The 26,460-nt window shown below is 42.4% G+C and overlaps 1 protein-coding gene, 1 long non-coding RNA gene and 1 other non-coding gene across 3 annotated transcripts; 1 reads left to right on the forward strand and 2 right to left on the reverse strand.

The window, feature by feature from the left end:
• Positions 1-1,912: 1,912 nt before the first annotated feature.
• LOC112258423 (DNA-directed RNA polymerase III subunit RPC5) lies at positions 1,913-22,268 on the reverse strand. Its single transcript, XM_042326734.1, has 20 exons — positions 22,090-22,268; positions 15,359-15,454; positions 15,173-15,223; positions 14,984-15,061; positions 13,100-13,215; positions 11,459-11,541; positions 11,165-11,322; positions 10,922-11,041; positions 10,733-10,818; positions 10,266-10,310; positions 10,087-10,178; positions 9,783-9,903; positions 9,473-9,554; positions 9,188-9,247; positions 8,183-8,340; positions 8,014-8,075; positions 7,447-7,928; positions 5,862-5,939; positions 3,439-3,564; positions 1,913-3,222 (listed from the first exon to the last, which is right to left on the reverse strand). The coding sequence occupies exons 2-20, from the start codon at positions 15,419-15,421 to the stop codon at positions 3,166-3,168; spliced, it is 2,118 nt and encodes a 705-aa protein (XP_042182668.1). The 5' UTR covers positions 15,422-15,454; positions 22,090-22,268; the 3' UTR covers positions 1,913-3,165.
• Positions 21,383-24,692, forward strand: LOC112258430. The gene is made up of 2 exons (XR_002954751.2): positions 21,383-21,473; positions 24,192-24,692. It is a non-coding gene; the product is annotated as an uncharacterized LOC112258430 (long non-coding RNA).
• trnal-aag lies at positions 22,439-22,520 on the reverse strand. The gene has a single exon. It is a non-coding gene; the product is annotated as a tRNA-Leu (tRNA).
• Positions 24,693-26,460: the final 1,768 nt, after the last annotated feature.

The following is a 26,460-nucleotide window of genomic DNA, read 5'->3' on the forward strand; positions in this document are numbered from 1 at the left end:
AAAATGGAACTGACCACAGAAAGACAGAATGGTAGATGAGAGGTGCTGTGGTCTCTCCATTTGTAACACGGGTGGTTCAGTGAATAATTGATCACCCGTGTAAGATCCTGTTTCCCTCTGATGTCCTGTTTGTCCATGCCTTTTCTCATTAAAACACGTGTCTCAGGTCACATCAATATCTGTACATCAACGGGCATGTAATCCTGACATATGTTCACCCACTTGTGTGTGACAAATCAGCCAGAACAGGTTTTCCATTATTGTAATCTTCATTGAGCAATACAACATAGCCACAAAAAATAACTGATGTCCAAATAAAGTCCACTTGAGATCATTGATAAAATATATTCACCTGAAAATCCTGGACATTGTATGGCCAGAAAGTTGTGGAATGCTTCAGAGATGGTTGCACTGATTGTCTTCATGAAATACCAAATGGCTCTTTTCAACAAAAGCATGTCAGAAAAAAGTTCTTGGGTCTAATTCGGCCGCTGTTATACTACACAGAACAGTAAGCTATAAAAACAGAGTACCACACTCCATATATATAACCTCAACAGTAATTTATTGGGTAAAAAAAAATACACCAACGTCACTGACGTTTCGGTGAACCTGAAGGCACAGTGATGCCGAAACATTGCTTTTATTTTACCCAATAAATTACTGGGAGGTTATATATGGAGTGTGCGACTTTTTGTAGCTTAGTTTATTCAAAGTTAAGAGAAAATTATTTTGTGTAGAGGTGATGACTATGTATGCGCCAGCTCATACTTTTTATACTACACTGAACAAAAATATAAACAGAACATGTAAATTGTTGGTCCCATGATTCATGAGCTGAAATAAAAGATTTCATAAGCACAAAAAGTTCTCATTTTGTGCACACATTTGTATACATTCCTGTTAGTGAGCATTTCTCCTTTGCCAAGATAATCTATTCCCCTGACAGGTGTGTGATGTCAAGAAGCAGATTAAACAGCATGATCATTACACAGGTGCACCTTGCACTGGGGACAATGAAAGGTCACACTAAAATGTGCAGTTCTCACAACACCACAGATGTAAAGTGTGCAATTGGCACGCTGACTGTAGGAATGTCTGCCAGAGCTGTTGCCATAGAATTTAATGTTAATTTTGTACCATAAGCCACTTCCAATTTCGTTGTAGAGAATTTGGCAGTACGTACAACTGGCCTCACAACAGCACACTACGTGTAACCACGCCGGCCCAGGACCTCCACATCCGGATTCTTCACCTGCGAGATCGTCTGAGACCAGCCACCTGGACAAATGATGAAACTGTGGGTTTGCACAACCAAAACATTTCTGCAGAAACTGTCAAAAAACATCAGGGAAGCTCATCTGCGTGCTTGTCATCCTCACCAGGGGCGTGACCTGACTGCAGTTCGGCGTCGTAACCTACTTCAGTGGGCATATACTCACCTTCGATGGCACGCTGGAGAAGTGTGCTCTTCACGGATGAATCCCGGTTTTAACTGTACTGGGCAGATGGCTTCATGTGGGCGAACAGTTTGTTGTCAACATTGTGAACAGAGTGCCTCATGGTGGCGGTGGAGTTATGGTATGGGCAGGCATTAGCTATGGGCAATGAACACAATTTTAATTCAGAGATACTGTCACGAGATCCTGAGGACCATTGTCGTGCCATTCATCCGCCACCATTACCTCATGTTTCAGCATGATAATGCACGCTGAAACAGGCCCCATGTCGCAAGGATCTGTTCACAATTCCTGGAATATCCAGCAACTTCACTCCATTGAAGAGTGGGACAACATTCCACAGCCTGAAACTATGTCCAACAATATTTTAACTTTTATTGTATTAGCATCCTTTGAATTCAACAAAACTTTAAATTAATTCGTCTCCCAGACATTCAATAACCGCAAACCAATCATTCAATAGTTTTTATTCACATTTTCCATGAAGTTCCACTTCCAAGTGCTTCTCTGCAACTCGAAACAGGCCTTACCCGCGCTGACTGTCTAGTTTAACTGTATCAAATATAAAATGAACATGTGAAAGTAAAATTCACCTCCACCTTGTGGTAAAACTTTGGGTTAACAGTTAAGGATTTGCACAAAAAACCTCAGGTCAAAACAGTTTTGTTTTAAATGATTGTGATAACTTCAACATCAATTCACTCCTGTATTGTGATTCACCTCAGCAAACCCCTGCTTTTAGTTCACTCTCACAACAGTAGTTTAAAGTGCCTGTAGCTATATAAGGTTGATCCAGCTATTGATTGATAGCTGTGTAACACAAGCTGTTAAATAACCTTCAACACGATGCAGTGTTGTCCTGCTCTGTATGGCCTTTATCAGTGACAGAGGGTGGAGTGAATATCAAACCAAAGTTATCAATCCTCCCTTCTCCCTGAATGAAAGTCAAGAAAAGAGAAACAAAAGTAGAAAAAACTCAACTCAAACTAGCAATGTGCTACCCTAGTTAAGGCCTTAAACTGAATGGTAAAAGGACTCAAATGTGTTTCTTTTCCAACTCAAAGGCCACCGTCAGGATAAAACTGAACTCCTTAGACAAACACCACCCTCAGTCTGGTAAAATAAATTAAATTCAAAAACAAAATAAAGTGTCACTTTATGAATTCAAAATATAGTCTAGTTCTCAATGGCATAGTACTGTGTTCCCTAATCCATTCTTCGAGTACCTCCAGGACTGCACATTTGTGCTCAGCCCTTAACCAGCCCACCCACATTAGTTGAATCAAGTTTACCTGTTCTGGACTAGAGCACAATGAGCTGTTCTTAGGGTACTAAAGTACAGATTGGGAAATAATAGCATAGTAAATCTAGTTTTTCAGTATTGTCTCACTCGAATACACACATCTGTGCTCCTGCTCCAGCCCTTGTGAATATGGAAGGTTCTTCTGTCCACCAGGCCGCCTCCATTTGGACCATGCTCAAGTGACTTATTCAGCTGCAATAACAACAAGCATTATGTTCTGACAGGAGCAGATGATGGACGTCTCAGTTCTCCAATCCAGGTCCTGAGAGCTGGGGGCAGGAGGGCTGCGATTGGTTCGTGTGTCTGCCTGCCCTGCCTCCCCGTACAGAGCCCTCCCACTAGGCCCTGGGGGAGTGGGTTTGGTTGGGTGATGGTTGCCACAGGGGCGTGTCCTCAATGTTGTCAGGACTGTAGGGTACCCTTGAGGTACCACATCCCTCCTAAGCTCACACAGCACTCCTAACAAGCCAGGACCAAACAGACCGGTTAACATTACCACACCTGATTCTTCAGACAGTTTTAAATGGTGTTTCTACAGCCCACTCAGCTACTCAATGCCAGCTCTAGAGCAGATTCCAGAACCCGTTCTGAAGATAGTTCCAGAACCTATTCTAAAGCCAGTTCTAGATACTGTTCAGCAGTCTGTTCTACACTTTGTTCTGAGGCCAGTCGTACCTTGAGCAGGCGGTCCATGTCGGCCTTGGTAGTCTGGTCTCCCAGCTCCTGCGTCAGCCTGGTCTGGATCACGTTCCTCCTTACCCGGTAGTTTTTCATGAAGATCTCATACAGGACCTGACGGTGCTGGGGGGGATTTAAAATGTAGAGGCAGAAAAATGAAAAGGGAGCTCAAACACATCCACATTTCTGAAACTAAGTAAGGGAGGGCACACAGTGCCTTGCAAAAGTATTCATCCCCTTGGCGTTTTTCCTATTATGATTATTTTTTAAGTAAAAAAAAAAGAAGAATATGAACCTTTAACTAGGCAAGTCAGTTAAGAACAAATTCTTATTTACAATGACCGCGTACCCCGGCCAAACCCTAACCCGGACGATGCTGGGCCAATTGTGCGCCACCCTATGGGACTCCCAATCACGGCCAGATGTGATACAGCCTGGATTCGAACCAGGTACTGCAGTGATGCCTCTTGCACTGGGATGCGGTGTCTTAGACCACTGCACCACACGGGAGCCCATTCTGTTGCATTACAACCTGTAATTTAAATAGATTTTTCATTTGGATTTCATGTAACGGACATACACAAAATAGTCCCAATTGGTCAAGTGAAAAGGGTTATTTGTTTAATTTTTTTTTTTAATATAATTAAAAACAAAAGTGGTGTGTGCACATGTATTCACCCCCTTTGCTATGAAGTCCATAATAAGATCTGGTGCAAACAATTACCTTCAAAAGTCACATTATTAGTTAAATAAAGTCCACCTGTGTGCAATCTAAGTGTCACATGATCTCTAAATATACACACCTGTTCTGACAGGGCCCCAGAGTCTGCAACACAACTAAGCAAGCGACACCATGAAGACCAAGGAGCTCTCCAAACAGGTCAGGGACAAAGTTGTAGAGTACAGATCAGGGTTGGGTTATAAAAAAATATCAGAAACTTTTAAACATCCCACGGAGCACCATTAAATCCATTATTAAAACATGGAAAGAATATGGCACCACAACAAACCTGCCAAGAGAGGGCCGCCCACCAAAACTCAAGGACCAGACAAGGAAGGCATTAATCAGAGACACCAAAGATATGATGCAATGTCTCATTATTTGTTTAATTAAAAAAAAAAAAATGACTTATTGTTTTTTGTATATATAATTTAAAAAAAATACAAATATTATGCTCATCTGTTACTGTCACTATCTTTTCATTTTTGTTTTGAATGTTCTTAATTAGAAAATGCTAAAAAAAAATAAAAAAAAATAAGAGACCAAAGACAACCCTGAAGGAGCTGCAAAGCTCCAAAGCGGAGATTGGAGTATCTGTCCATAGAACCACTAAGCCGTACACTCCACAGAGCTGGGCTTTACGGAAGAGAGAGTGGCCAGAAAAAAGCAATTGCTTAAAGAAAGAAATAAGCAAACACGTATGGTGTTCGCCAAAAGGCATGTGGGAGACTCCCCAAACATATGGAAGAAGGTACTCTAGTCAGATGAGACTACAAATGAGCTTTTTGGACATCAAGGAAAATGCTGTCTGTCGCAAACCCAACACCTCTCGTCACCCAGAGAACACCATCCCCACAATGAAGCATGGTGGTGGCAGCATCATGCTGTGGGGCTGTTTTTCCATCGGCAAGGACTGGGAAACTGGTCAGAATTGAAGGAATGATGGATGGTGCTAAATACAGGGACATTCTTGAGGGAAACCTGTTTCAGTCTTCCAGAGATTTGAGACTAGGACGGAGGTTCACCTTCCAGCAGGACAATGACCCTAAGCTTACTGCTAAAGCAACACTCGAGTGGTTTAAGGGGAAATATTTGAATGTCTTGGAATGGCCTAGACAAAGCCCATACCTCAATCCAGTTGAGAATCTGTGGTATGATTTAAAGATGGATGGATTCCGCTGGTATACAGCAAAGTTGAAGGAGTTGGAGCAGTTTTGCCTTGAAGAATGGGCAAAAATCCCAGTGGCTAGATGTGCCAAGCTTAGAGACATACCACAAGAGACTTACAGCTGTAACTGCTGCAAAAGGTGGCTCTACAAAGTATTGATTTTGGGGGGGTAAATAGTTATGCGAACAAGTTCAGTTGGTCTTATTTCTTGTTTGTTTCACAAAAAAATATTTTCCATCTTCAAAGTGGTAGGCATGTTGTGTAAATCAAATGATACAAACACCCCCAAAAATACATTTTAATTCCAGGTTGTAAGGCAACAAAATAGGAAAAATGCCAAGGGGTTGAATACTTTCACAAGCCACTATAAAGGCAGACATGTGATCAGATTATTTCTGCATGATTTCAAAACACAGGTTGCATACAAGTGATCCAGTGGGTGCAGTGGGTAAGTGGAATGATGAGTGAAAAGGAAAACAAAATTATTACACACTTGACTATAAGAAGAACCCTGACCCCAGGTGTTGTTACCTTGTCGAAGGTCTCTCCTGTCTCCCACACAACAAACACCTTCTGCTCATCCGCAGCTGCCGTGCTCTGGGCTGGAAACTACAGGGAAAAAGAGAGACCAAACCGATGAAAATACATGAAGAGAAAGACAACTGATGAAACTGCAGGAGAGGGGACAGGAGTGAAATCCCTGCAGTGACCCAGAGTCTTATAGCACTGGGCTCTACAGACACGGGATACCTTATATTACAAGAAGCTACACTTTGGATTAAGTTATTCCCAATCTCAACAAAACAAAACAGGCGTGCTGTGTTAAGAAGATGACTAAGTCACTCTTGATAAGAGCATCTGCTAAATGACCAACATGTAAATGTAACGGGATCTCTAATCCATCCCAAGACCATTAAGCAAATCCCTGATTCAACCCTCTCCACTCCCAGAAAGCATTAACCTCTGCTGGGATAGGATAAAGTTGCCCCTCGAAGCTGATCCAAAGTCAGTTTTGCATTCATCTGACGGACTATTGTTTAGTCCGTATCTGGGGAGTGGGATCTGAACCTAGATGTGTGTGTACAGGCAAATTCTACACAGGGCTTAATGGTTAACTCCTCCTGGAACGGTAATAGGCTTTGTGCTCTCAGCCAATAATAGAAGCTATTTAACAGTGGACAGTTTCCTCCGTCCAACCCCTCATACCTCCCTACCTCATTCCTCCTTCCAGGATCTAAATCCTACAACATCCCGAGGAGCGCAAGGGGGATAAGAACCTAAGCCAGGTTGAAAAAGGGGATTTGATACTCAGAGGGAGACTTGCTCCTTATCCACACAATAGGTAGCAGTGTCTCAGACCTGTATACAATAGGTAGCAGTGTCTCAGACCTGTATACAATAGGTAGCAGTGTCTCAGACCTGTATACAATAGGTAGCAGTGTCATGGTATTAATGCTAACAATGTTCATTCAACTACTTCTCTGATGAGTACTATGGCATTAAGACAACCATGAGAGCAAAGTTTAAAGAACCACACCTCATTAGGAAAATGTAGGCTTCACCAAAGGTACAGTGCAGTCTGGTGGGGTGTAATATAATTGAACAGTTAGATTCTACAATCACACAGCCATCAGGCTCTAATCAGAGAGCTGAACCTGATAAGGCCAACCCTCCATCGCCTCACTGCTCTCTCTCTACTTCCTACCTACTACCCTCAGGAGTAAAGCCGGTGTGCTGCTACAGGGATAGATCACACACCAAAACCACAGTTTGTTGTTCTGTTTAGGAAAGGTGATGGCTGTACTCCTGAGGCAAGCAAGAGACCATCATTGCAGCAGAGAAGAGAACCCGGGCAGGCTGAGTTTAATCTGGCCGGGAGCCAAAAGCTGATCTCTTTAGTCCAAGGAGAGGCTCTTTACCTGTGGATATCTAGACTTACTCACCGGGTGGAAGAATGGGCCGATCTTTAACTGAAATTCTCCAGTACCACAGGGGGTTGTCTGTTTTCCAGAGGAACTGACCCCAAACCCCCTATCATGCCAGTTTCAAAACCCAAAACCCAAGGGAGCCCTGGTGGAATGGTAGTCATGCAGCAGGGACAGGGTCTAATACTCACAGGCACCAGTATCTGTTTGCATTGGCTCATCAGTATAGTATCCTGTAGTAGGCGGTCTGAGATGGAGTGGAACAGGCTGTGTCCAGGAGGCAGGGAGGCCAGGTGGAGGTTGAACAGCCTCTTGACTTCGCTCAGCGTCAGCACGTGCTGCTTCCTGAACGTGTTCCACACAAAGTCCCTCAGCTCAGGGGACGGTGAGGGAGTGGGGGTCCCGCCGTGCCCGTTATGAGGGTTTGAGGCGGGGCAGGTAGCGGAGGATGAGGGGTAACCGTTAACCAAACCATTAGGGTGCACGGATGAGCACGAGTCCATGGGTTCGTCTTCACTGACAGGTTCTTCTTTGACCCGAACCCCAGTTCCGCCACTCGCCCCGGCTCCACCCTGTCGACGAGCGCTCAGGTCCTTCTCTAGAGAGGGCTGGTTATGCCGTGCACGTTCATGGGCAGCCTTCAGCCGCTGCTCGCCACTCACGTGCACAGTTTCTATAAAGGACAGAGAAACAGTTTTCAGCTAGAGGCAATTATAAAACACATTATGCCAGAAAGACACTGCTATAAGCACACACACCTGTTTCTAGGTCCTTTTTGGATACCAGGTCATCCTTAGAGAAGGTGAAGACCTTCTCCAATCTGCAAACAAAACATGAAACATAAAATCAACTGTCTCTGTCCATGTTACCTTACCAAGGCAAACAGTGAGTGATAATGTGTGTGTGTTTGCGTATGTCATGTCTTACTTGCTCTGTATCCCCATCCACAGCATGTGCTGCCGCTGGGCCACGTCAGGGTGCTTCTTGATGAAGGAACCGTCGCATGGCAACAGGAACTCCCAGCCACGGTTGATTCGAGGCACCGCCATATGTTCCAGGAAGTCCTTCACGTCCTCCGGGGGGAGCTGGAAATAACAGGGAGGACAAATAGTTAGCAACAACCTCTGAAGCAGAGGAGGCTGGTGGGAGGAGCTATAGGAGGACAGTCTCATTGTAATGGTGGAGTGGAATAAATTGAACAAAGTCAAACATGTGGTTTCCATTTGTTTGATACCGTTTCATATTTCCATTCCAGCCATTACAATGAGCCCATCCCCCTATAGCTCCTCCCACCAACTTCAACTGCTCCAAAGGTAACTTTGGGGGGGGGCAGACATTTAGTAACACCCTCTGGGGGTAACTGTTAGTGAGGGGAGGAACAAATTGAAACATTTAAACATGTGGGTTGAGTCACTGACGGGATCTTCCTGTCTGGGTTGGCGCCCCCCCTTGGGTTGTGCCGTGGCGGAGATCTTTGTGGGCTATACTCGGCCTTGTCTCAGTTGGTGGTTGAAAATACCCCTCTAGTGGTGTGGGGGTTGTGCTTTGGCAAAGCGGGTGGAGTTATATCCTGCCTGTTTGGCCCTGTCCGGGGGTTTCGTCGGAAGGGACCACAGTGTCTCCCGACCCCTACTGTCTCACCCTTTCTAGGGAGTTATTCCTAGCCACTGTGCATCTACACATGCATTGCTTGCTGTTTGGGGTTTTAGGCTGGGTTTCTGTACAGCACTTTGAGATATCAGCTGATGTACGAAGGGCTTTATAAATACATTTGATTGATTGACTTATAGGAACACTTGTGAAGTGTGTTACACCATATACTTTAAATAGAGTGGTATTTGAATTGGGTATCTTTGGCCAGGTGTGAGACACGGCAGGTGGCTTTAGTAGCACCCCTGGTGCAGTGAACTGTTTAAAACAGTTGATGATTACCTTGATGATGGCTGCAATCTCCTTCCTCATCACCGAGCGATCCTGAGTGAATCTCCACATCTAAGAGAAACAAGAACATAAAACACACACATACACACACATATATATATATATATATACATATATATATATATATACACAAAACATATTTTTATTCCTGTTTAAATTTCACCATGAAGTCTTGAAATTTGAACCTCTTGTCAATGAACATGCACAATTGTACTGTGGACCTGTGCAGGAAGATCTGCTCTGAGATATGGTAAGGGTATAAACAGTGTGACTCACCACAAAGTCTCTTCCTCGACACAGCACCTCAGCAGGCACACCACTGTGGGGACTACAGCTGTTCTTAGGATACAGCACGTCACTGAAGGAACAAAAGAGTGTTCAACTGCTGTCAGGGACATGACCTGAAATATTTCTGGGACAATAGTTCATCTTTTTCTTTCTTTTTTTAAGTATCCAAGCATAATCTTTGTTCATGAAATCACACATTTAGATCTTGAATAATTAATCCAGAAGGAAGACTTTTTTGGATCTATTTAATCTGGATCTGTGAACCTGGTCCGCCACAATCCTGCTCTGCTCGTCTCACCTTTTGACCACCCAATTGCCCTGCACCAGTAGCGCCACCTGCTGGATGCAGCGCAGCACTGCAGTGGAGTCTGTCCCAGGGGTCAGCAAACCCATCAGGTTGGCAAACGGCATCACCTTAACTAGAGGGGAAGAGAGAAATTATGGAAAGAATAAGATGGAGGACATGGGCTCGTAAGCAACAAATTCACAGTTAAGTCTATACCAGTTGCATTCGGCACATGTGACAAATACATTTGATTTGAAAACATTTCCCTTGGGGAAAATAAAGATTTATTGGAGCAAAAGTAACAAGGTTAGTGTACCGTTCTTCATCAGGGTCTTGATCTGGTCACCGAGCGGCAGCGTCCGGAGCTGGGCCATGGACAGCATGTTACTGGGACCTACGGGCCTCACACTGACACACACCAAGGACTCATCAGTTTCATACCTGAAATGTTACAACATGGCTTAATACATTACACACCATGCAAGTTTGACTTACATCTTCTCCTCTGCGACAGGAGGCATGAGCATTGCCAGGTACTCCCTGAGGGAGAAAAGAGGGAGAGGGATGAATAAAGGGAGCGGGAGAAAAGAGGGATGAAAAGGGAGCGGGAGAAAAGAGGGAGAGAGATGAATAAAGGGAGCAGGAGGGATGAATAAAGGGATCAGGAGAAAAGAGAGAAGGAATGACACAAAAGCAACTTTCAAATAGGGACACTACGTGTTAGTACTCACTTTCAAATAGGGACACTACGTGTTAGTACTCACTTTCAAATAGGGACACTACGTGTTAGTACTCACTTTCAAATAGGGACACTACGTGTTAGTACTCACTTTCAAATAGGGACACTACGTGTTAGTACTCACTTTCAAATAGGGACACTACGTGTTAGTACTCACTTTCAAATAGGGACACTACGTGTTAGTACTCACTTTCAAATAGGGACACTACGTGTTAGCACTCACTTTGGAGTTTTCACCAGTTCTGTGTTCTCGGAACCTCCCATAGCCTGGCAGTACAGATATAGCTTCTCGTGGTCCGAACGCCCGTCCTAAACACACACACACACACACAAAGTAGGTGATAAGTTGAGATTGGCTGTGACTTGGATGAACAGAGGTCACATAAAACAGTGTGTGAGAGCGCCCCCGTACATTGAGGCCGTGGTAGTGCAGGTGGACCCAGGATTCCTCTGCCTGTTTCTTCTGAAGGAAGTCATACGACTGGATACGCCTCTGACGAGCCTGCTCCGACTCAGGACGGGAAAACCTCACCTAGAGGAAAGAGACAGGTTTAATTTGACCATCCCAATACTGACAAAGAAAACAGAGCTCAACAATTAATTTAAGAGGGCCATTTTGTGTGAATTGTGATTGTTATTGTGTGTGTTTCCTTACAGTGACGGCCTTGACATCTTCATCTGCCTCGTCCTGAGAGGAGTCTCCCCCCTCGTTAGCGGCCTCCCGCTCTCTGTGTTTGCAGTCAGCCTTGTCCAGATAGGAGAAGCTGGGTCGCATCTGGAGGATGCCCTGCAGCGGCGTGATGTGGAGCTCACCTGATGACATCATCAACACCCATCAGTGACATCACACCGAGTCAGAGACAAACATTTAGATATCAAGACTAACATGAACACACGCAGGAGAGCAATGTCAGTGCTGATGGATATGAATGTACAGAAACACAGCTACCTTTCCTGAAGATGGCAGCAGCGTATCTGGAGGTGTTGGTCGTGGACTGGATGGATGTGAACGTCTGCTTGTCCATCATCTTCCTGCAAGGAGATTGATGAATGACCAGCATGTCACAGACACAGCATATGACAGATGACATACACAAATGAAACTAACACAGAGTACTAAGAAATGAACCAACACAAAGTGTACAAAGTCATGGGTGGGCAGCATATGAGCCAATTCAATCTGGCCTGCGGGAGATTTACATTTATATACATAGTACATGGGACTGATTTTAAGAAATTTTGCTTAATTCATTTGATTAATATTATGGTGTTTCTACTCCAAGAAAAATGAAAAACCCTCTGGGTTCCTGTTAGGATGGAACGTAAAATATGGTGCTGTACATCGTGACGGTCGGGAGTAGGCTTCAGTGCTGGACTATTGAGCTAAATGATCCCTGTGTCATGCGGGCACGTGGGAGACCGTGGTTCAATTCCCTGGCGTTGAGGAGGGAGTAGGCTGTCCTTGTAAATAAGAATTTGTTCTTAACCGACTTGCCTAGTTAAATAAAGGTTACACTAACATTTATACACCATCATTTTAGTCTAACCAACACCCAACTACTACGAACCTAACTTAGAAAAACATCTAGGCCAGTCTATTGTCCAGCTACCTGCTAGAACAGCAGGAACGTTTCTTTAGTCAGCACCATTATTAGTGCAACACCCCTTATAGTGTTGCTCTTTGCTACCCAGTGTGGCAGGGTGGGGGTCCACCTCTCCTCCTCCGTTCCCCATGGGCTAAGTCTGTCTTCTGTGCCCGGCTCTACGGCTCATCATGTGCCCCCTGCCCTCATCCCTTGAACCTTGCGCACTTTCCATGGATACAGCTGGAGAACTGCAGAGCAATCCCATTCTGCGCCACACAGGAGCCATGACCAATATATATTGTCCTGCTAATAACAGGGTCAATAATATATCTGTGAGAATATCCAAGGGGCTTTTATATAATTATAAATGAATAATAATGAATTGCTTTGTTTAAAAAAAAAAAAAATTTGGAGATGATTTTGTTTTCAAATAATGTAAAATGAGGGAGAAAAAGGCCAATCTTGAACATGGGGTGAGACATTGTTACTAATTTGTAAATAAAGCCAGTTTGTTATTTAGAATGATTCATTTCTGTTTTTAAAGGGAGAGAAACCAAAAACCTACAGTCATCCCAATCGAGGCCGGAACGGGTATTTAACCAGCATCTGTAGCAACACAGCTTGCACTGCTATGCAGTGTCTTAGACCGTTGCACCACTCAAGTGCTGTATAACATGCCCGGTCGGGAGTGGTCTACAGTACCACAGTAAGAGCAAAATAATCCTAATAAAATAAAAACCTTAGTGTAACAACAGTTTTAGTAAGTAATACTGAAGTTGTGCACAATTATCAGTTACTATTTAGGTTTATGTCGCCCATTCATTGTTAGTTAGAGACACAGTAGGACCCAAAAGCATATACAGTGCTCTAACTCCCCCTTGTGCTGGTCTGGAGCAATGAAGCGGTGACGCAGGGTACCGTAGTTAACCAAAAAATGACCCCTAAGTACCATAGCATAATCGCAAAACTTCCAGTGGAGCAACCACTGCATGTAGTGCACTCACACAGAGTAGGTGTTGGAGTCCTCTGAGGTGGTTCCGTCCACATTGAGGGCAATCTGCTCGCCTTTACTTCGACAGTAGTTAGGACTCAGAGTGTTGATGGCTATCTCCAACTCCACCTACACAAAGACACAAATGATAAACTGAGGATATTGTTTAATAATAGGACAGGCTAGGGAAGATGGATAATATGGTTTGTCCTTCATACAGTACCAGTCAAAAGTTTGGACACACCAACTAAATCAAGGGTTTTTCCTTTATTTTTTAAAACTATTTTCTACATTGTACAATAATAGTGAAGACATCAAAAACTATGAAACAACACATAGAATCATATAGTAACCAAAAAAGTGTTAAACAAATCAAAATACATTTTTGATTTTAGATTCTTCAAAGTAGCCACCCTTTGCCTTGATGACAGCTTTGCACACTCTTGGCATTCTCTCAACCAGCTTAACCTGGAATGAGTTCCCACATATGCTGAGCAATTGTTGGCTGCATTTCCTTCACTCTGCGGTTGAACACATCCCAAACCATTTCAATTGGGTTGAGGTCAAGTGATTGTGGAGGCCATGTCATCTGATGCAGCACTCCATCACTCTCATTCTTGGTCAAATAGCCTTACACAGCCTGGAGGTGTGTTGGGTCATTGTCCTGTTGAAAAACAAATTATAGTTCCACTAAGCGGAAACCAGATGGGATGGCATATCGCTGAAGAACGCTGTGGTAGCCATGCTGGTTAAGTGTGCATTGAATACTAAATAAATCACTGACAGTGTCACCAGCAAAGCACCATCACACCACCTCCACCATGCTTCCTGGTGGGAACCACACATGCGGAAATCATCCGTTCTCCTACTCTGCTTCTCACAAAGACACGGTGGTTGGAACCAAAAATCTCACATTTGGACTCATCCGACCAAAGGACAGATTTCCACCAGTCGAATGTCCATTGCTCATGTTTCTTGGCCCAAGAAAGTCTTCTTATTGGTGTCTTTTAGTTGGTTCTTTGCAGCAATTCAACCATGAAGGCTTGGTTCCCGCAGTCTCTGAACAGTTCATGTTGAGATGTGTCTGTTACTTGACCTCTGAAGAATTTATTTGCATGGCAATTTCTGAGGCTGGTAACTCTAATGAACATATCCTTTGCAGCAGAGGTAACTCTGGGTCTTCCTTTCCTGTGGCTGTCCACAAGAGAGCCAGTTTCATCATAGCGCTTGATGGTTTTTGAGATTGAACTTCAAGAAACTTTCAAAGTTCTTAAATTTTCCCCATTGACTGACCTTCATGTCTTAAAGTGATGATAAACTGTCGTTTCTCTTTGCTTATTTGGGGCGGCAGTTAGTCTAGTGGTTAGTGTTGGGAGTAACCGAAAGGTTGCTGGATCGAATCCCCGAGCTGACAAGGTAAAATTCTGTCGTTCTGGCCCTGAACAAGGCCCACTGTTCCCCGGTAGGCTGTCATTGTAAATAATAATTTGTTCTTAACTGACTTGCCTAGTTAAATAAAAAGGATAAAAAATTATAATAATTTGAGCTGTTCTTGCCATAATATGGACTTGGGTCTTTTACCAACAACTGATTGGCTCAAACGCATTGGAAATTAACTTTTAACAAGGCACACCTGCTAATTGAAATTACTACCTCATGAAGAAGGGTGGCTACTTTGAAGAATCTCATATAGAAAATACAATTAGATTTGTTTAACACTTTTTTGGTAACTACATGACTCCATGTGTTGTTTCATAATGTTGATGTCCTCACTATTATTCTACAATGTAGAAAATAGTAAACATTAAGAAAAACAACTGGAATGAGTAGGTGTGTCCAAATGAGATGGATATCCATATGAGATGAAAATCTCTTAAACAAGGGAGCCCAGTCACACCTTCTGCTGCTTGGGCTTGATCTTGGCAGACAGATGAGTGATATCATCATAGGTCATAGAGGAAGGGCGTACTGGATACTATGAAGGAGAAAAAAAACAAGAGAAATTAAGATAAGATAGCTGTACAAGATCTTAACCAGGAACATATCAAATCCATACAGCTTGTTGCAGAATAGATGCAGAACCTACCTGGAACAGATAGAGCTTGTCCGCAAGGCTTTTGGCCAGGTATACATCAATCTAAAAGAAACAGAAAGAGAGGAATCTTGGGTTCAAATTCTTTCCATCACTCATCTTTTTCGCCAAAATGATAAAACCTAGGTTTGGGAAGAAATAGACTGGTAAACAGGAGTGCTGGGGAAACTGGTCACTCACCTCTTGTATGACGGGGTCATCGTCCTCCCCGCTGGCCATGGTGAGGGGAGGGGGAGATGTCATAGAAGAGCAGCAGGAGACCTCCGGAGAGCCAACCTAGAATAACAGTGATGCTGAGTGACCGACAAACTAACAGGGGTAGATAAGTAGCAACGTAAATACAGTGTCACTACTCATTACTATGGCTGTGTTGAGCCAGGTTGCCCAATTCTGAGCAATTATTCACTATTTGGTCTTTTGACCAATCACATCAGCCTACGTACCGCACACACAGCTCATTTTTATAACTATGCTTGTGACTATTGTCTGATGTGAGTGTGTGTCCGAGTGAGGCTGCCAACATATGGTGACATAATAGGACAGTAAGTAAATTTAACGTTAAAGGAATTGTTAATAGCTAATGTTGCGTGAGCCAGAAACAGTGACACTGGCTATCTAGCTAGCAGTCAAAACATCATTCAAAACTCTGACATTCCAGTACCATCGAGCTCGTTAGACAGACACATCACATCAGCAACATGGCTATTTTAGCCATTTAGCTTGCTAGCTAACACTTGTGCAATGATGTAACGTGTATAAGTTGTGGGCCGAAGCTGAAAACTTGGAAGTTGATCAAACCCCAGCCAATGGCCTGCTTCAATCTAAAACGTAAACAGTTTCTTCTGAAAACACAAGCTGCTGTCTGATGAAGAGGAACAGATATAGCTAGCTCCCAGACTGAAATAAGATAAATATCTGTTTGAGTGCACTTGAAATACGCAGCATGCAATACGAATTGTGTCTTGACCACTTAGCCAATTTATTGAAAGCTAGCAAAAAGTCAGTTTGACATTTACAGTAGCCAGCTAGGCTAGTCAATGTGTTTCATTAGCCATCTCTGTCAGTAAATTACATTTTTGAATCATGGTTGTGTTGAGGCAAAGATCTGGGGAAGGGTACCAAAACAATGTCTGCAGCATTGAAGGCCCAGAAGAACACAGTGGCCTCCATTATTCTTATATGGAAGAAGTCTGGAACCACCAAGACTCCTAGAGCAATCGGGGGATAAGGGTCTTGGTCAGGCTTGTGACCAAGAACCCGAAGGTCACTGACAGAGCTCCTGAGTTCCTCTGTCGACATTCGAGAACCTTCTAGAAACCTCAGCAGCACTCAACCAAATCAGGCTTTTGAATACCTTTGTAAAAAAAAAAAAAAAAAAAAAAAAGCTATCATTATAGGGTATTGTGTGTAGATTGGCGAAGAAAAAAACAAAATTTAATCAATTTAGAACAGAATTTGGAAAAAGGGGTCTGAATACTTTCCGAATGCACTGTACCGGCAGGCTTGAAGAAACATTCAATCATATACAGTGCCTTCAGAAAGTATTCAGACCCCTTGACATTTCCACATTTTGTTACGTTACAGCCTCAATCTAAAATGTATTCAATTGTTTTCGCCCCCCTCATCAATCCACACACACACACTACCCCATAATGACAAAGCAAAAACAGGTTTTTAGAAATTCTACCAAATTTATTTAAAATAATAAAACAGAAATATCACATTTACATAAGTATTCAGAGCCTTTACTCAGTACTTTGTTGAAGCACCTTTGGCAGCGATTACAGCATCAGAGTCCTCTTGGGTATTGCAGATCTGAAGATCCTCTCAAGCACTGTCAGGTTGAATGGGGAGCATTACTGTACAGCTATTTTCAGGTCTCTGCAGAGATGTTTGATCAGGTTTAAGTCCAGGCTCTGGCTGGCCCACTCAAGGACATGCATGGACTGGTCCTGAAGCCACTCCTGCATTGTCTTGGCTGTATGCTTAGGGTCATTGTCCTGTTGAAAGGTGAACCTTCACCCCAGTCTGCGGTCCTGAGCGCTCTGGGGCATGTTTTCATCAAGGATCTCTCTGTACTTTGCTCGGTTCTTCTTTGTCTCAATCCTGACTTGTCTCCCAGTCCCTGCCCCTGAAAAACATCTCCACAGATGATGATGCCACCAACAACATGCTTCACCGTAGGGATGGTGCCAGGTTTCCTCCAGACATGACGCTTGGCATTCAGGCCAAAGAGTTCAATCTTGGTTTCATCAGGCCAGAGAATCTTGTTTCTCATGGTCAGAGTCTTTAGGTGCCTTTTGGCAAACTCCATGCGAGCTGTCATGTGCCTTTTACTGAGGAGTGGCATCAGTCTGGCCACTCTACCATAAAGGCCTGATAGGTAGAGTGCTGCAGAGATGGTTGTCCTCCTAGAGAGTTCTCCTATCTCCAGAGGAACTCTGGAGCTCTGTCAGAGTGACCATCAGGTTCTTGGTCATCTCCCCTGATTGCTCAGTTTGGCCTAACAGCCAGCTCTAGGAAGAGTCTTGGGGGTTCTAAACTTCTTCCATTTAAGAATGATGGAGGCCACTGCGTTCTTGGGGACCTTCAATGCTTCAGACATTTTTTGGCACCCTTCCCCAAATCGTCCCGGAGCTCTATGGACAATTCCTTCGACCCTCATGGCTTGTTTTTACTCTGAACCTGTACTGTCAAGTGTGGGACCTTATATAGACAGGTGTGTTCCTTTCCAAATCATGTCCAATCAATTGAATTTATCACACATGGACTCCAATCAAGTTATAGAAACATCAATGATGATCAAAGGAAACAGGATCCACCTGAGCTCAATTTTCATAGCAAAGGATCTGAATTACTTATGTAAATAAGGTATGTTAATTTTTAATACATTTGCGGAAAAAAAACCAAAAACTTTTGGCTTTGTGATTATGGGGTATTGTGTGTAGATTGCTGAGGATTTGTATTTATTTAATCCATTTTAGAACAAGGCTGTAAACGTAACAAAATGTTGAAAAAGGTCAAGGGGCCTGATTACTTTCTGAAGACACTGTACTTTGCATAGAAACCCAAATAAATGCATGTAGATGGAAAGGGGTGTGTGTCATGTGCATATTAGCCAATACAGATGGCATAGCCTACACACATAGCATACCTTGCAATATAATCTTCTCTAAAAACAGTTGTACAAAGTGCTCTGTAATAAGATGAGTGTTCTCCAATACCATGGTGGACATGCATAATGTTGGATGCATTAGAATATAAGATACGGAGAATAATATAGAGCCTGTAGGATTATAGAAAAAAACTGTTGGGAAATGAAAGTGAAATACTAAATGTGAGTATATTTAAGTGTTTAAATGATTAACTTTCCTACTAACCTAAATGTCGTCAGTGCCAAAGTCTTGCCAATACATTCATTATTCTACTAATCATGACAGTGCGAGACAGGTTTTCCATAATGTACGTTTCATATGAATTCAAACAAATAACACCATCAGAAAGTGTTACCCCATTTATTGAGTACGGAGACAAATAGCAAAGGTGTCTCAGGCAGTATTTGAAATATCTAAATATAGTGAACCTAATATTGAGTTGTACCCCTTTTGCCCTCAGAACAGCCTCAATTTGTCGGAGCATGGACTCTACAAGGTGACGAAAGCTGGCCCATGTTGACACCAATGCTTCCCACAGTTTTGTCAAGTTGGCTGGATGTCCTTTAGGTGGTGGAATATTCTTGATATACACAGGAAACTGTTGAGCATGATAACCCAGCAGTGTTGCTTGTCACCTAGTACAATATCCCATTCAAAGGCACTTAAATCTGTTGTTTTGCCCATTCACCCTCTGAATGGCACACATACACAATCCATGTCTCAATTGTCTCAAGGCTTTAAATTCCTTCTTTAAACGGTCCCCTCCCCTTCATCTACACTGATTGAAGTGGATTTAACAAGTGACATCAATAAGCTTTCAACTGGATTCAACTGGTCAGTCTATGTCATGGAGAGAGCTGGTGTTCATGTTTGTACACTCAGTGTATATCAAGTGCCGTGGGGGGCACAATCTTAAAATACTGCAATCCAGAAATGAGCACTTTACAATCTACGCCAAAAGCCTGGACTTCTGATGGAGACCATCAAACTGTCATCAACTCATGCAGTATTACCCTTTCTCCTCAGGAGCATGCATGTGCCCAGGCCCCATAGGCGTATCGAAAGGACCTCCCCTGGTCACCAATGTAACTGACCGATGTAGAGAGCAACAAGTGCCTTAGCAGAATGCAATCTAAGCCGCGTGTGGTCCAGAGACGAGAACCTTCGTAAAACTGACCATCCTACCGATCCTTGACTTCGGCGATGTCATTCACAAAATAGCCTCCAACACTCTACTCAACAAATTGGATGCCGTCTATCACAGTGCCACCCGTTTTGTCAAAACGCTCCTTGCCCCAGAATGACATTAGCTAGTGATACAGCCATCTGCCCCTGCTTGCAAGCAACAGATATACTTGTTGGAACTAGCTAGTTAACCTCTTGCTCCTATGTGGGACGTCAGCAAGCTAGCTAAATTACTGAGTTCTAAATTGGGAGTAATTTTACAGCTTACATTGACAGTATCAATATCATAACCGCCATCGACAAGAGACAATACTGTGAAGCCGTCTTCATCGACAACTACAAATACCTAGGTGTCTGGCTAGACTGTAAACTCTCCTTGCAGACTCACATTAAGCATCTCCAATCCAAAATTAAATCTAGAATCAGCTTCCTATTTCGCAACAAAGCCTCCTTCACTCATGCCTGCAAACATACCTTCGTAAAACTGACCACCCTACCGATCCTTGACTTCGTCATTTACAAAATAGCCTCCAACACTCTACTCAACAAATTGGATGCCGTCTATCTTTGTATACAGATTTTTCAATTGTTATTGGCTATACGTTTGTTTATACCATGTTCTGTTGTTTCTGATGCACTGCTTTGCTTTATCTTGGCCAGGTCACAGTTGTAAATGTGAACTGGAACGAATTGCAAAAAAAAAAAGATTTAAAAAATGATTAAAAAAATATATTTAAAAAAATTAATTAAAATAAATAAATAAAAAAATCGCTGACGTTGGAGACTTATCTCCCTCACCAACTTCAAACATCTGCTATCTGAGCAGCTAAACGATCGCTGCAGCTGTACATAGTCTATCGGTAAATAGCCCACCCAATTTGACCTACCTCATCCCCATACCGTTTATATTTATTTACTTTTCTGCTCTTTTGCACACCAATATCTCTACCTGTACATGACCATCTGATCATTTATCACTCCAGTGTTAATCTGCAAAATTGTAATTATTCGCCTACCTCCTCATGCCTTTTGCACACAATGTATATAGACTCTCTTTTTATTTTCTACTGTGTTATTTACTTGTTAATTGTTTACTCCATGTGTAACTGTGTTGTCTGTTCACACTGCTATGCTTTATCTTGGCCAGGTCGCAGTTGCAAATGAGAACTTGTTCTCAACTAGCCTACCTGGTTAAATAAAGGTTAAATAAAAAAAATATAAAATTGCTCTCAACTGGCTTACCTGGTGAAAATGATATAGAAACGTGATATATATATATATATATATCACGTTTCTATAACTGAATAGTTTGATTACAACAAGAAAAAGACACACTGATAACAGTTCATCTGACGTAGATCTGTCTACTATCTTAAATACGGATAAATATGGATAACGTGATTGGCAGATGTGATCAGCAGAGCTACTACCAAAGATTTGTTATACCGAAGCCAAGAGACCCCAGCCTGTTGTTTCAAATGGGTCATTTGAGTCATAGTTGGCAGACCAAGCAAGGTGGGCAGAGCCAAGCACGAGCTAGCAAGATCCTATTTGCGCGTTCTACCACTATTTGCATATTTATGTTAAGGAACGCATACTCTGAAGTGAGCGTGTGCAACAACTCAATTCGCCTTGGTACTCCTAAACAATTTTTAAAAAACTTTGGCAAAGGGTAAAGTCCACTCTGTTCGTAACATATTATAGTTTTGGGAACAGAAAATTGTATAGATCAAATGTTTCATCGGTGAGAAAATTAGCAGAGTGTTAACCAAAATCAAGTTTGTTCCATCTTCTCCCATATTTGGTAGCGAATGGAAACGCCAAGCGGATGCTTCACAATTATACATCCGGTGAAATCTGTCTCTTTGTTCTATCTGTAATAGTAACGTACATGATATTACGAGTTGCTCGGTAGTACTCTGCGGCGTTTGCCTATCCTGCTAGCGAACATAAAAGTAAGTATTTTTTTTAAATGTGTAAGAATTGACATTGCCAACAAACGGATGTTTATAAGAAATACATATGCACAAAATGTTAAACAAAAAAACAGCACCTCCCTCAGATCGATCGTCTTGAAGAAATCTAACCATTCATCTAACAGCCCACCACCAAGTAATGCATTTTATTGTGAGTAGTCCTCGCAGTTCATTGTAAGTTTAAGATCGCTAAATTAACTAGCTACCGTACATTAGTTAGCTAATTTACATTTGACAACGTGACAAGTAGCATAGCGGCTGTGTTGGTGAGCTACTTATTCAATCAAACCGTTTGAGCCAAACCAACGCTAAAAACAAAACTAATCCGTAAAATAACGAGTAACACGTTAAAAAAAATCTATAACGTTAAGTAATTATGGCTAACTAGCTATATCTCATGATATGGTTAACCAGCTAAATCTTTAGATATGGCTGTTTACTTGAGTACTGGCTAGCAATTTACCCGGTTGTGTTGGCTAACGTTTGCTCGAAACTCTAGCTTGCAAGCTATCAAATATAATTGGAAGTCATTTGCCAGGCCTCGATTTTGTGAGTTTTCCCTGTATTTCAATAAAAGTTAAGGGCTAGATCTCACCTGCACACTTCACCGTTCCCCTCAGTTTATTTCATTGACGTATGTTAATGGCTTTGCTATGTTGAAATACTTCAGGTGATCGAGCTTTAAAGAAGTGAGTAACGGTGGCTATCTGAGCGCTGCCATGTCGTTGCTTGGCTCCACAGAGACACGTGGGGAGGAGCTGCTATTTGGATTCCCACAATGCAAAGCGATAAAAGGTTTACGTTTTAGCCTACAGATGTCGCAAAGGCGTTTAACATGAGATTGTGTTAAAATGTTTAATGTAATCCATAAGGATTTATGCCCCTGTAGCGATTTTCAACTCACTGGACTGCCGAAATAGAGCCCGCGATCCGAAAAATATTCCTGACAGCGGTGGGATTCGAACCCACGCCCCCGAAGAGACTGGAGCCTTAATCCAGCGCCTTAGACCGCTCGGCCACGCTATCGTGTACCATTACTTTTGTATGTAAACAAGATTAATAGATTCATAAATGTTGTAAAATTACTTCCAGACAGCAATGACATCGCATCAGTCCGCTAGGTATGGTTATGCATTTATGAAGTGATAATGCCGGAAAAGCAGGTGTTTGGAGGGTATATTGGCACTTGTCGATGGCCGGGTTGTGCCGATAAACTCCCCCTACCAGACACCCCTCTTTCGCGTGAACGCGCACGCACTCAATTCTCCATTGCTGCGACTTGTTGCTCTTTGAGATTTCTGAACACGTTATGCTGCGTTTCATTTAATTATTTATCTCGGCTTGATCGCGGGCGAGGCACGGGTAATGTCTGCAGCTTTCGGTTTGGCTATTTGTTTCAAGTGTATTAGTCTAAATACATCTATTTGCTAAAATTCATTATCTCTCACATGTCTTATTCGACTAGTAGTTGTTCTGAAATGTTTATTGCTTGCCTACATTTGACTCCTTCCTCTATATTTAATATAACACACATCAATTATTCATTTCAGTTGCCTAAACGTTTTTCTATAGAAAGTATTTTACTTTGATGTGTGCCGTGCCACAGAAGGTATTTGACTCTAGCCACAAAATTATGGAAATTAGAAGGGAGGATTTTGGCAAGGCTATTTTCTTGCTGGCGGAAATTCTCTCCCCCCTTCTATCTTGGGACTGCAAGGCCTGACACACTTCAGAATCCTTTTGGTAGCTCATGTTGACCAGTAGTGTGTGCCACGGGAACTATTTGACTTTAGCCACAAAATTAAGGAAATTAGAAGGGTGGGAGGATTTTGGCAAGGCCATTTTCTTGTCGGCCAAAATCACCCCTCCCTCCTTCTTGGGACTGCAAGGCCTGGCACACTTCAGAATCATTTGGTGACCTATCATGCCCCCTGATGTGTGCCACAGGAAGTATTAGACTCTAGTCACAAAAGGAAGTGGCTATTTCAGCCATAATAGTTTTCAGAGCCCTCTACTGTTCTCTCTACCCATTCCTCAATCCCCCCATCCCATAGTGCTTTTCCTACATTTTTTTTACACTTTTTCTGTTTTCGTTTTTAAGAATGTAGGTACAGTAGTAATAATAATAATAATAATAAATCAAATAATAAAAATAATAAATCAAACATTTGTACTCTGAGCAAAAAAATAAAGTTCAAATATATAAGTCAACATGAGTGTATATCCATAATCACAGTAAACTGTTATAATAACAGAAAAAAAGGGGGGAAAAGTATAATAATATAATAAACAAAACTATGACTGAATGTGCCTCCAAGAAGAATCCCCTCCCCAATAGGTCCCTTTGCCCTCAATAGGACACCCCTAGCACTTCCACCATCCCCATCAACCTCCCTCAACCACAAAACACAATAATGATAATAATAATAAAAATATATACCAAGATATATATATACACATACACAGATGTACAGTACATATCCACAGGACACTCAACTTATCTCTTATCTCTTTTCCTACATCAGATATTCAGGTGACATTTCCACCTGGATGACAGCACATAATCAGCAAGATGTAGATGCTCTTCATACGAGGGAATGCCTGCCCATTCTCAGATGTTAGATAATCCGAGATGATCACGTCATTTACATTTTAGCCCTAACATGAACGTTCTGCTTCTTCTTCCACACCATCTAGCGATTTCCCCAAGATGCTCAGTCAGAGCCTTGTCAGCTCCAGATTTGACTACCTCAACTCACACCCTGCTGGAATCCCTGCATTCTCAGATTCCCCTCCACTGATTTGCACCCTGGATGGCCTCCCTATTGCAGCTCACATTATGTTCATGATTTTAATTCTAGCCTACAGGCCCAGAAAATGACCAGCTCCTTAATACCTCTTGGTCTGGATAAAGTAATGTACTGTTTTTCTTTTTCTGTGATCTACAATTGTGTCAATCTTGAAGTTGTCTTCTCCTTAATAATTCAGTGGACAATCACCAAGACTTTGCTGTGTACGGTTGCCTAATTGGTTGAATGAGTTGAGCTGCAGGCATCATAACTGCAAAGTCCCTTGCTGTTTGTAAATGCTGATTCAATAACCACCTAACCACTTTGATTCTGATTTACTTTTGGTCTTGGAATACACTTCTACATGTTGCTCTATGTTTATAATAAAAACATGTTTGTTGTGCTTTTACTCTAGCAGTGAACAGGTTAGGTAGCAGTTTTCTACATATTGCATATAATTGACTGTATATGTTACATAGAACACGGTAGATTATCATGTAATACGACATCTACCATAATATGTATTTATGGTTTCAGCATATACTGTACAAACTGATGACTTCAGAAATATTTGATGTGCTAAAGGTACATTGATTCTCCCCTGATCCTTTTCAAATACGGTCAAAGATGTTATCATGAGAGAAGAAATAGCAGTCACTCTCCTCCAACACTGGTATGTTCAATTTATAATTCAATATAATTGTAGATAAAATAAACATTTATAAGGATCTTTCAAGGTTATCATTGATCCAACTTCTGACTAGATGGTCACTAAAACACATGCATTTAAATAATTATGTTACAAGAAACCTATTACTATTCCCCTGTTCCGTTTGCTCTGAAAAATACATGTAGAGATGTATAGACTACTTGACATGTTTTGCTACATGACCTGAGCCAACTATGCCGCTTCTGTGGGGAGGTGGACAATAATGAGGAAGACACTAACTGGGTAATTGCTTGTTCACTTCAAAAGGCACATTTTTAGGAATACAAATTTGTATAAGCAGTAATATTTATAGGAGGTAGTATCATCCACTTTGTCTGAAAATGAAATCATTGTAATTCAAGAAAATATATTTAATGTTTTAAATATATTAACATTTTATCATAAATTACCGATTGTTATGAAAACTTGAAATCGGCCCTAATTAATTGGCCATTCTGATTAATCGGTCGACCTCTAGCACAAACCCACCGTCGGTGGACCAGACAGGAATGGCAAAAAGGGCTCTTCACTGACGAGTCGCAGTTTTGTCTCACCAGGGGTGATGGTCGGATTCATGTTTATCGTCGAAGGAATGAGCATTGCAACGAGGCCTGTACTCTGGAGCAGAATCGATTTGTAGGCTGGCAGGTGTGTTTAGGGACATATTCAACCAATCCCTATCCAGTGTGTTGTCCCCACATGCTTCAAGATGGCCACCATTGTTCCTGTTCCCAAGAAAGCAAAGGTAATTGAACTAAATTACTATCACCCCATTACACTCACTTCTGTCATCATGAAGTGCTTTGAGAAACTAGTCAAGGATCATATCACCTCCACCCTACCTGATACCCTAGACCCACTCCAATTTGCTTACCGCCCCAATAGGTCCACTGACGATGCAATCGCCATTACACTGCCCTATTCCACCTGGAGAAGAGGAATACCTATGTAAGAATTCTGTTCATTGACTTCCGCTCAGAGTTTAACACCATAGTACCCTCCAATCTCGTCATTAAGCTCGAGACTCTGGGTCTCGACCCCGCCCTGTGCAATTGGGTCCTGGACCTTTTGACGGGCCACCCCCAGGTGGTGAAGGTGAGGTAAACCAGGTGAGGTCACCGCATGTGTGGGAGGTGGAACTAAAGTGTTAGCTAAGGCATATTGAGCAGGGATAGAGGCTCTACAGTGAAATAAGACAATAATCACTAACCAAAACAGCAATGGACAAGGCATATTGACATTAGGGAGAGGCATGCGTAGCTGAGTGATCATAGGGGTTCAGTGAGTAACTAGGCGGGCTGGAGACACGGCGATTCAAACAGCTAGCGGGCTGGGGATAGCAAGCTAGCAGAGGGGCCTTAGAGGGACATCGCAACTGAAAAGAAATCTGTTGTAGCCCCCTCGTGCAGTTACGTCGGCAGACCAGTCGTGATGGATCAGCAGGGCTCCGTGTAGTAAAAGGGGTCCA

This window comes from Oncorhynchus tshawytscha, linkage group LG01, assembly GCF_018296145.1.
Source record: "Oncorhynchus tshawytscha isolate Ot180627B linkage group LG01, Otsh_v2.0, whole genome shotgun sequence".
Classification (NCBI taxonomy): domain Eukaryota; kingdom Metazoa; phylum Chordata; class Actinopteri; order Salmoniformes; family Salmonidae; genus Oncorhynchus; species Oncorhynchus tshawytscha.